The sequence below is a fragment of the Leptopilina boulardi genome, unplaced genomic scaffold, assembly GCF_019393585.1.
Source record: "Leptopilina boulardi isolate dan_hultmark-lab unplaced genomic scaffold, ZJU_Lbou_2.1 LbouV2_216, whole genome shotgun sequence".
NCBI lineage: Eukaryota > Metazoa > Arthropoda > Insecta > Hymenoptera > Figitidae > Leptopilina > Leptopilina boulardi.
This window is the reverse complement of record NW_026137770.1, coordinates 438,664-451,443: the sequence shown is the minus strand read 5'-3', so window position 1 is coordinate 451,443 and position 12,780 is coordinate 438,664. Positions and strand designations below refer to the sequence as shown.

General features: G+C 27.6%; 1 protein-coding gene across 1 annotated transcript; it reads left to right on the top strand.

The window, feature by feature from the left end:
* Positions 1-4,281: 4,281 nt before the first annotated feature.
* LOC127279559 (DNA-directed RNA polymerase II subunit RPB1-like) lies at positions 4,282-9,420 on the top strand. Its single transcript, XM_051301991.1, has 2 exons — positions 4,282-4,362; positions 7,021-9,420. Exons 1-2 carry the CDS (start codon positions 4,351-4,353, stop codon positions 8,707-8,709), a joined length of 1,701 nt encoding a protein of 566 aa, XP_051157948.1. The 5' UTR covers positions 4,282-4,350; the 3' UTR covers positions 8,710-9,420.
* Positions 9,421-12,780: the final 3,360 nt, after the last annotated feature.

The following is a 12,780-nucleotide window of genomic DNA, read 5'->3' as shown; positions in this document are numbered from 1 at the left end:
TAGAAACTTTTTGATACACTTTTTTCTCATCATAATATATGTATACACGCATTGATTTCAGTATACCTAAATATTATCTCAATAAAACTTTTACTATTTTAATGTAACAATTCACTTTTAAGAAAAGGGGAGAAGCAGAATATAGAATTTTTCTTTAAACAAATTCAAGAATCGATTTAGTGTTATAATTGACAAACATTTGCTGTGTAATTGAAGCACTATTTAAAAAAAAAATTCTACATTATTTGGTTACTTTAAACCTTAGAGATATAAATATCAAAATTGAAAAAGAATTTTTTTTATGAGTATCTTATAGTATATTATTAAAACAAATCGAAATACAAGAAACCGAAATGAGTTTCATATTTTATAAACAGTATGAATTGATATACACTAATCAGAAAGTGTTACATTTCCAATCAATTGATGAAAGTTTCTATAATCCACCAATGCAAATACAGAGTTACATTAACGCACTGTTTTCCTCCAATTAGAATACAGAGTTACTTCGTCGCACTACTTTGTCGTACAGTTTGTACGGAAACAAACGAAGGTGATACGACGCTAACCGAGTCGACTCGTTACTAGGTAACTCGACGTACCGCCATTACATATATAACCTCTGAAAGCATAGAAGATATATTGTCAAAATAAACACCGCATTAGATCCTTGCTGTAGCAATCGCCAAAATTTTTAAATATAATTTAAACGTTTAACTAATTTTAACTAAATTGAAAGTAATTTGTTTTATTTATTTCTATAACACCTTGCGTCAAAAACCCACATTCCATGCTCCTGAATCACGATTACCAACCAAACATAAATGTTTGTTACTATGACACTAGCAAATTAATAAAAAAAAAAATACGTCTGCTCATATGCCTCATTCTCCGTGTGTTGACGCGTCGCAGAAACAAGCTAATCTCAATATTTCTCGACATTATACAAAAAACGCGAAATCTTAAACATGTACAATGAAATGATTAGTGATAATAATGAGTGTAATAACAATGAGGAGGACATTTCTTTCATTAATGATTTAGTAAATTCTGCTAAAGACAAATTAATTCTGGAAACTTCAAGAAAAAAAAAAATTCTTATAAGCATTTTCTAACCTGAATAGAAACGAAAAAAATAACATCGATGAAAGAATAAACATTCTGGGCTTATTTCGAAGATCAATCAAATAATAAATCACCTTCGATTTTGTGGTTGATATATTCAATCCTGAAAAAAACTGTTCGACAGTATCATGATATTGATATAAGCAATTATACAAATTTAATTGACCTTTTCAAAGTCTTGTCGAATTTTAAAAGAAGCTCCAGATCAACAATACTTAACAATAAAGGTAAAAAATACAATTATTTACAATTAAATAAAACTAATAATAAACTAATTACTGTTACTCGAATAAGAGCGAACTGGAGTGGGATTACGAATAGCAACAGCGCTACGAAGATTTCGCTACGTAGCGATTTGAAGCTACATTCACTTAAAAAAAAATTCTTGTTACTGGGTGACTCAAAAAAATTGTATTAGTTTCACAGATTAAGGTTAGCACAATTGTTTCGCTGGTAAAATTCAAAGATAGAAATTATATTATGAGTACTTTTTGAAGAGGAAAGTATGAAGTTAAAAATTATGGATTCAGGTTAAATTTACTCGAATAATTAAAATTCAAATAATTTTTTTGTAAATTATTTCATTGTAAAGTAACAGTTGGCAATCATGAAGTTAGAGAATAGTTTCCACCTTCGTGTAGTATTTGTTTGCTACGTAGATAAAACCTTTTAGGAAATTGATATGAATTCTATGTCAAAGGTCTTATCCAGTAGGGTTATGTTTATATTCTCTTCGGAATTACAATCTTGCAGTTTAAGTTTTGAAAAAACTGTCAACGCTGTTTTATTTTGGACATCATTTAAGTTTTTAACCCTAAATAGTGAAAAGCGCTACATATAGCGACTAGCGCAATTCGTAATTGCACTACTGCCCTCTCGCGTAAAAGACAACAACTCTCTCTACAAAGACAGCAGTGTTCCTTTAATTTTTTCAGTACAGGATGCAATTTGTTTACAATTTCTTCACAGGCAGTAGTTATCATTGGAGTTCAAGGGGCCTGCCGAAGAGAAGGATTATGTAATTTAACAATGCAAGATCGATAAAAATTCTTCTTATGAGATTACGATTCAGAAAACTAAGACAAATATATCACGTAAATTTGTTTTTGGAGAAAGTTTTTATGAAATCGTACAAAAATATGCACTTTTCCGCCATGAGGAAGTGCAAGCTGATCGATTTTTCCTCAATTGTCAACTAGGAAAATGCACAAAACAGGTTATTGGTTTGTAAAAAATGTTCAAAACAAAAATTGTCTCCAACAAAAAGATCTACATTTTTGAACCCAAAAAATTGCGTCTTGTAGGTCAGTGTAAGATTTCTCGGCCCAATATTAGGCCGCATGAAATTCTGCGTTTAGACGTGAGAAGTACTTGACTAAAAATATTGGGCCGAGAAGTCTTATATTAGGTTCTAGGCCCAATTTGAAAAAAAAACTAATTATTTACTTCAAAGAAAAGTTATACATATGAAGAACAAAACGAGGTCCACTCATGACTATATTTCTCTAATAATTTATCTGACAAATTACTTCGTCGCATCTTTTGGAAGTCACAATGTTGTTAGCCAACTATTAAGATAACTATTCTACGATTTTCCCTCACAGTATCGAGATATTCAGGATATTTAACGAATGTTCTTGGTATATTATTTGATCCGGGAAAATTAGGATATCCATAGGACGTCCCAGAGACGTTCGTGGATGTCCAAATGATATTCTACGGATATCCTAATCTCCGGATAAAAATAATAATAATTAGAAAAAATGATTCAATTTCTAAAACATTTAATTAATTTTCATAACAATACAAATCTTAGAAATCAATCAAAAATTATTTTAAATTAAATATATTTGATAAATTCTTTTTTGAAATATTTGAACTAAATATTATTCTATAATAACATAATATATTAGTAATTTTTGTTACATTGTGTATGTTAAAATAAAATTTATTGTTATTAATAAAATTCATAATTTGAAAATTAAAATAGAATATTTATGTCCTCTTTTATTTCTCTCCTCTTAATCATCGATGTGGATTATCATATAATTAAAAGTTGGTGTACATCCGCATAGTTGAGTTGTGGCCTTTTCTTATAAAATCGTTGCGCAGTAAATTGGCCTACACAGCCAATTGATTGAATCTGTTTTAGTATAATGATCATAAACTAAAACAGTTTCTCTACATCACTTTGTGTGCATCAATGTTCACTTCTAATAAAAGTGTATGTTTACAAAATGTAGACATATTACAATAAAGAAACTAATAGAGGAAGTTGAAACGAAAGTGAATTTTATAGGAGTTAAATTACAGATCTATTACCTCTTCGAAGTTGAGTGAATGATTTCCTTTGATGAGGTCAATAAAGGAAGTTACTTTTTAGTCAAGCAGTAAAGGAATCATAACATTCAAAAGCAAACAATTTTCCCTGGTTTATTTGAAAAAAAAAAATACTAAATATATGCAATCACGGAAATTATAAATTTCCTATGAATATTTTATCAAACGTTTTAATATTTTTGACAATACTGTAATTAAAAATTATTTAGAAGAATCTAAATATACAAAAAAAACAGGAAAAATTCACTGATTCAAATAATTGGAATTTAGCTTAAATCAGTGAATTTTTTTTTTTGCTGGTTCTGATTTATAAATAAAATTTAAAAGTAAATGCAAAAACAAATATCACTTCTGTTTATATTCTTAAGGAAAAATATCTTCAAAGAGTGTATGTGATTTTGATGATTTCCATGCGAATGATCTTGAGACATATGGAGTTTTGTGAATGTCGATATTAATTTTTAAAAAAGGGTAGATGCGTTGAAAAAAGATAGTTAAATGTTTTTGCACGATTCCACATTAGAAATCCGCTAATTGACATACACCTCAGGTGTTTTGAAATATACTCTCACTTTTCTGTGAGATCATTTTGTCTTATGTTTGTATACATAAGCCCTCTTATATTATTGTGGATCCGATATATATATTTTTATCGCACCAAAATACACAAACATATATGTATTTGTAAATGCATGTGCAAAGGTGTTCGACAAGTGTATAAACTTTACCTTCACCTAGACCTTTCTTATTCTCATCGAGAGAGAGAGAGGGGACTCTCGATATAAAAGGTCTCATGATGTTTGCAATGCCATCAGATACTATATTTTACTTACTCAGCAATCTAGTTTCGAGAACAACCCTTTTTTTTCCCCCGTGAATTTCAACATGCGGTCATTCGTAAGTGTTGTTTATTTTCAATTGGATTTATTTATAAAAACAATAAAATATTCATGAAAATCGTATTTTTTTCTTATGGTAAATTCAAAGGACAATAATTTTTATTATTCATTTCCCTCACAACACAAGGATATTCAGGATATCCCTGGGACGTCCTGGGGTTATCCATTTGCTTTTGGCGATTCGGATATCCCTAAGATATCCTCTGGATATCCATGGACATCTCTAAGATATCCCAGGGATATCCAAACCGCCGAAAAAAATCGATATCCCCAGGACGTCCCAAGGATATCCTGAATATCCTTTTGTTGTGAGGGTTATATTTATTACAATTAAATTTTATTTACAGTAATAAACGGATTTACAAAATAAAATGCTCTTCCGTACAGGATGTATTAATTAATTAAATCACATAATTATATCGAAAAACAGATGTAACACTAAATTTTATTTAATTTAACCAAAAATTTTAATTGGATGAAATTAAATTGTATTTGTATCAAAAATTTTTTTTTATTTCTAACATATAAATAGTTATAAAATAAATATTTTTTTAGTAGTTACAAATAAATTATTTTTAATTCAAATAAAAAAAAATTCTCTGTAGATTTTAATTACATTCAGATTTAATATTTTTATTAAATAATTAAATATTTGGATTTTTTTTAATATTAATTTAATTAAATACTTAAATTAATCTTTTTTAAAAATATTAGTACATAAATGATCGTACAATTTTTGTTAATATAATTAATATATTATATCTATAATTATATATTATAGATTATAAATAATCTGTTACATGACTATTATCAAATAAATATTTATTTGTATCAAATATTATTATATATTAGTCAATTAATATGTATTTGCTTCAAATACAAAAATTATTGGTTCAAATATAGTTTATTTAGTTCACATAAAAATTATTTGTTTCAAGTATAAATAATTATTTGATAATAGTCAAGTAACAGATTATTAAAGTAAAATAAATTTTTTTTTCAGTGCAGTTATTTTAAGTTTGCCTAATATTTAATTATTTTAGCATAGCTTTTCTTGAAATTTAATTGACTCTATTTATTGTCATCAATTATTTTATAATATACATTTTAATCAATCGATTACATTTTTTTCTAAAGAAATGAGTGAAACGTCTTGGAAATTTTGTCAATCGAGAAGATAACTAAATATCGACACTTAGAAAATTATTATTTTTTTGTCTAATGTCGTTTTTAGTTATATCTATTTTCTTTTTTTTGTACTAATTTAATCATTGCTGGTATTTAATTAACAGAAACTTGGAATTAGTCGAAACAATACTCACTGGTAATTTAATTTAATCTCCAAAAACATTTCATGTTTTTGTTTCGAATTAATTTGCATACAGAAGGTAATTTTCACACGACAGGACAATTGGGGGAAAAAATTTGTTTTTTGAAGCATATATTCAGATATTCATTATTCTATATAATAATTGTAATATTCAATTAGATAAATAAAATTTCCATTAATTTTCAAAATGGAAATGTAATTTAGTTTTTGGAAATCCGTTCATATTCTTTTTAATAATTTATTTATTTATTTTCCACTTTACACTGAAAAAAATGATTTGATTCAAATACTCGATTACTTGACTATTATCAAATAATTATTATTTGAGTCAATTAAATGATATTTGTTTCAAATCCAGAAACTATTGGTTGAAATACAATTTATTTAATTCAAATAAAAATTATTTGGTTCAAGTAAATATTTATTTGATGATAGTCAAGTAATCGATTATTTAAATCAAATACATTTTTTTCAGGGTATGTAAATTGATTAAAGTATTATTAATTTAAATTGTTTATATAAAATAAAAATTATTGTTATTGTTTGTTGCTTTGATAATTAAAAATTAATTTTCAATTTAAATTTTAATAACTTTAGATAATTTAATTTAGAATTAGAAATGTGAAAAGAATAATTTTGAAAATCTGTATTTATTTTATTTTACTGTTACGCAAAAATTAATTGCAATGGATAGGCTTACGTTCAAATCAACGATTTAATCAAAGCAATATTATTATTAAATTCACTTCACTATTATTACACGTTGGAATTGATTTTACATTTCTTTAAATTGACTGAGCATGACTCTTATGTCTCTATTAAAATGTGTATCATTTATGTATGTCAGTTATAATTCCACAATTACTCATATATCAATTTTCACAGTATGTTTTGTTTAATAGTGCGCGAATAAATTTTAATTCCAAATTCCACTTGCTCATTCATTTATATTTATAATCATCTAGAATTACACATATAATATAGAAGACAAGAGAATAATTTTTATAATATCAAATTATTGAACATACATGTATCAATAATAATTTTTCCATTTGAGAATTGCAATAATTTCTATATCAATCTATAGATTACATATTAATTGCAATGTAAAGTTACACCCATGTGTATAGAAATAACCAATCACGTTTGATGTACAAATTTTTAAAATCTACATTTATTTCTAGTTTCATTTTATTTAGCTTTTCTAAAATTAAAGCTATTTAATTTACTTCATAAACATTTTGATAGAATTAAAAAATTTTCAATTTCCATTCTGATTCAGCGATGCCAAAATATATTTATTTTATTTAGTTTTATTATTTCCAGATCCTCGTGGTGTTAACCGCAGTAATCCTCTCTGACCTTTCAATCAAGGAAACGAAAGCTGACGTGAGACTCTACAGGAGATATCGATTGAATAAGGACAAACGAGGTGCAGCATCCGATTATTCCACGAGTAGTTACGCTCAAGCTACACCAACTCAATCACAATCAACTTCCTCATCGTCGTCGCAAGCCAATTATGCTCTGAGTCCAGGAATTCAAAGTTTTGCTGGTTTAGGTGGTTTTGGTAGCTCCTTAGGTCATGGACTTCAATTTACTGATTCCTCACCAGCTGCAGCGAGTCATGGTGCAAATCTTGGCTACGGCCTGAATCTTGGTCACGGTTACAATCTGGGAACACTATCATTAGGTGATCAGGGGAATTTAATTATGCCAACGCAAACAAAAACGGGACCAGTTACTTTTAATGGTCAATTAGCAGGCACAGCTGGAGCCTCAAATAGTTATCCTTCATCAGCACTTTACGGTGGAATACAAGGAATGGCGACAATTGGTGGTCAATCCGGAAGTTATAACATACCACTAATACTGGCAGCATCACCTGCTTCAAACTACGCCTTTCCGGCATCATCAGCAATGTCTGGAGCACATGGATTGTCTCTAGCTAATCTGGGCTCTGGTGGATCACAGAGTTACAGTCATTCAGTTTCTGGTTCACAACAACCAGTTACTGGCGGTATTCTTATTGCCACATCGCCTATGTCTTCTTCCAAATACAGCCTTCCATCGTCAACATCATCTCAGGGTGCTATTATTTATGCTCCTATTTCTTCGGCTTATGGATCATCCAACGAAATAGATGGTGGTTCAAGTAGTACAAATTATGTTCAACCAATTCCATCATACGGTGGTTCTAATACCGGAACCAGTTCTCTTACAAAATATGTACCAGCTTCCTCTGAGGGAAGTGCGTACGCAGCTAGCGAATCTTCCAATAGTATTTCAAACAGTAATTACAGAATTCCAAATTCTGCTTACAGTTCTCCTAGCTCCAGTTATAGTTCCCCTAGCTCTAGTTATAGTTCTTCTAGCCCTAATTATGCTTCTTCTAGTTCAAGTTATAGTTCCCCTAATGCTTACAGTCCAATAAGTTCCAGTTACAGTTCTCCAAGTTCCAATTATGTTTCTCCAGTGGCAAGTTACAGTTCTTCAAGTAGTCAAAATCAAGCAAGTCCAAGTTATGCAACTGGCAATTATCATTCTCCCAATTATTCCGGAAGTACCAAAGGAGGAACTGGTATCAGCTATGCTAATTCTGGTGCTAGTTATGCTAGTCCAAGTGTCAGCTATTCTAGCCCTAGTTCTAGCTATTCTCATCCCAGTTCCAGTCAATCAGTAAGTGGACATAATTTTGCGGGAACCAATTATGGTTCACCAAGTGTCAGCTACTCTGGTGGTAATTTGAATCACTTGACACAAAGTGCTAGCTACTCGAATCCATCTGTTTCATATGTTAGTGCTGATTCTGGTCATTCTGGATCAAGTGGTTATACTACAAGTTATTCTAATCCTACATCATCTCACAGCTCGCAAGGAGATTTATCCGGAGCTTATGCTGGCTTAACCACCAAATATCTTAGATATCCAACGACTAAAGTTGCTGAAAAGAAACAATCCGACTTGTCGGAATACGATACAATTTCATATTCAGGTCCCACTGGATTGTCATAGTTTTATAAATATATTATCAAAAAAAAAAAATTCCAGTTATTTTGGAAACTGGAACACTGACGCAACTCCAGTTGATGCAATATCAAAAACGTTATTATAATTAAAAATTTTTCACTTTCAATTGATTCTGATTGACAAAATTAAGGATAAAAATTTTTAATTTACATTCTTTTGAATACTGTCGATAAAAAATTATAGAAATTATAATTATCAAGCTTCAAAGTTTGAATAATTTCTTAAAAATGTTTAGAATGGAAAATTGGAAAAATCTTTAAAACGATTATGATCAGAATTTTCAAATAGGTTTTTCTTTACTAAAAATATTTAAACATTAAAATATTTGTATTTATGCAATATTTTAGACTCAAATGTTTGTACTTCAAATACACCAATTTTCTTTTATCTAAACTATATTTCTTAATTGACGTGTTCTAGGATATCAATTTTTTATAATTTTCTTATTTCAAAGAAAAGTTTCAACTATTCTCATTGATTAAGAATATTTCTCGTATTCAACTGGAACGTAGACAATCGAGGCTCCGAAATTTTTTTTTTAATTAAAAATAATTATTGTATAAGAATAGTTTGTATTTATTTATGACTTTTTGACTATTGTTGAATTTGTTATAAGTTTTACAGCACTAAACTGTGATGTGTGTTTTTTTAGTGTTAAAATCTTTTTTTTTTTTTAATAAAAACTTGTTTCTTATATTTCTCTTTTTTTCACCTTGTTTCCTTTTACAAATAAATGCTTTTTATTTCTAAAAAAAAAAATTTCTAGAAATACTTTCTCAGAAATTTCTAGAATTTGAAAAATAAAATTTCTTTTTAATTATTATATCATTATTTTAATAAATACTTGATAAAGAAATTTTAATAAATTCATGTGGATCAAGATATAAAAATTAACATTAATTTTTTCACTGTGATAAGTTTGTAAAAGTTTTGTAGCATTTATTGTAAATACAGATAAGAAATCTTATGCCACGCGCAACGGCAAAAGAGCTCATTATCTGATTAAAGTCAACATTAAACTAGCGACTGCATTAAATTAAGTCTTGCATATCTAATTACAAAATTTTCATGCAAAATTGTGATAATCTCAGCATTTAGACATGAAAAATATTTGACTTTTGAAAGTTATTTCCAAATAAACATTTTGTCATAGGTTTCATAAAAAAAATCTATTAGTACGCAAATATTATACCTACCGCACAAAGAACTTAAGTTGCGAAAAGTTTCTCAAAGATGTATATATGTGAAAGTCTTGATTCAAATACCGGTTTTAATGAAAAATAGTCATTAGCGGCAGCAAAAATAGATGCAAAAGAAAGAGATCACTTTTACTTCAAGGTCAGGCAACCCGACAAACCAGATAGCAAAACCCCTTTCTAAAAAGATTATTTTATTTGGGAAAGTCATTCGTAAATTGATTCCTGTATAAGATGACTGAACACTCTGCTTTTTCACATCAGTATTTCCCATTTTTGCTATGATAGACATATATATCAAATTGTAAGTAAGCTTTCGTCTTCATCGCGAAATCATGAGATTTATCGCAAACTCTTGTGTGAAAACATTCTTTGATTGAAATGATTAAAACCTTTTTTATCATGGATTTTGCAGCATATATGTAAACCAAAGAAAGAATATTTTTAAATTAGTCGTATTTCATTTTTTTTTTTCAAAATGATTTCCTCTCAATATCCTTTTAATATGAAATATCCTTTCAATTGGAGAGGAATGTACTATTATTTATTTTTTTAATCATAAAAATGGATGAAATCCCCTAATATTTGGAACATATTTTTTTCTCGATATATAACAGTAGATAATTAAAAAAAAAAATCGAACTTTAAGTATCCTGACACTTTACTTAACAATAGTAAAATGTAAATTATGTAATATAGTATTCAAGCTTTTTAAAATTCAAATTATGTATTTGAAAGTGTAAATAGATATTATGTTTAAAAACAAAAAAAAAATGCAAAATTACTCAAGCAGAACTTGAGCAATACTTCTTTATGTAGTTGATTTAAAATAGATGACCATTTCCTGGGTTACTATCGATGAGTCTCTAATCAACGAGAGTGATTTATACTGCTATTTTGTGCATTTATGTTAGAGAAATTAAAATGCATACAAAATATGTATATAAAGATTGTTGAGCAAAACGGATGATGGATGAAATGAGGAGTTAATTTATAACACAGTTAAAACTACAGCAAAAGTTTATTTCCATGACTGCTGTGAATTAGAGTTACGCTTTCTCGTGATAATTATAATTCATGTATAGTTTAAAAGAACATTTTTTGATTAATATCCCTTTTAATTATCCGATTTTTGTAACATTGAAATATTCACAAATTTATAGAAAATAATTAGACATTAATCTTCAATTGTTCGGAAAATTCAATAATTTCATATAATGTTCCCTTTTTTATTTAATTTTTTCTATCCTTGTCGGCAAAACTATTTTTTTTAAATTTTGAATAAAAAATAGTGATGAAATTAAAATTGTCATGTAATTAATGATATTATTATTTTTCTCTTTATTAATTTTTACTGAAAGTAAAAGGGAGATTATCGAATATGCTTTCATGTGTAATATTAGTGAAGTGCTGACCTCACTCGGTTAATGTACAAACAATATTTCATATAAAATTGTTATATTAGTAATGTATAAATTATCGGAAATTGTACAATCACTAATAGTTAGATAATACAGAGTGATTCATTTCAAATTTATAGAAAAATTTGTCAATTGCTTCCTTTTGAAGCAATTAGAGAAACCCTCTAAGTGGAAAACAATTCTATAATCCTGTTGATTTTTACAATAAACTGAAAATTTAACAAATTTTATTATACTAATTGTATTGTAAAAAACAGTTTTGGAACACTGAAATAATGGAATTGCTTACAGCTGCTAAGTGATATTTCCTGTCGAATTTATTAAAATTAGTAATCACAAACAAATTTTTTGCTTATGACAACGAAAAAATTTGCTGTGATAAATAATATCAATCAAAATTTTTTAAAATTAACTCTTACAGCAGACTTTTATAACCCCACAGCAAATTTGTTTTACTGTGCTTATATTCGCAAACGTAATTTTATATGCCAGCAAATAGTTGGCTTCTACATCAAATTTCTTCTATACGTAAAAATTGCACTTTGGGAAAAAGCTAGCAAAGATAGGGAAATATTTTCGTCAAGGTATGGAAGCAAAAATTTTTTTTTCACATTGAATAATCTCTCTTTCAAAAGATTGCAAAAGTATAGGAGCAAAAAAAAAAAAATTCACTTTTTTAATTTGAAAAATTTTTTTTTCAAAAGATTGTAAAGGTATTGCAAAAGTATGGGAACACAAAAAAAATTTTTTCGCCTTTTGCAAAAGTATTGCAAAAGTATGGGATCGAAAAAAAATTTTTTTTTCACTTTTTTAAAGAATTACAAAGGTATGATAAAAGTATGGCAGCAGAAATTTTTTTTTTCTTTTTGCAAAAGTATTGCAGAAGTATGAGAGCAAAAAAAATTTTTTTTTTAGTTTTTTCATTTGAAAAATTTACTTTTCAAAGAATTGCAAAAGTAATGCTAAAGTATGAGAGGAAAAAAAATTGTTTTCGTTCACTTATATTATAACTTTGATAAAGAAATTTTTCAAATTAAAAAATTGAAAGAAATGTTTTTTTTTGCTCTTGTACTTTTGCAATACTTTGTCAAGGGTTTACAATGTTATATAATATTAATATAAAGTTTTTGAAACGCTTATAAGCAATGTTTGCAATCTTTTGCTAATATTTCAAAGTAATGGTGAAAACTGGAAAACTTTGACGAAAATCATTTCCCCTTTTTTGCTTTCTTTTTCCTAAAATGCGATTTTCACCTAATAAAATCAATTTAATTAAAGAATAAATAAAGAATAGATTACAAAAATATATAAATAAAAAAAATCGTGTGTAAAAAAGGTAGAAAAAAATATTTAATATAAAACAGAAACTATTTTAAAATCACGTGTGTTTATTACATATATAGTTTTATACATAAAATAAAATTTGAGATTCTACAATA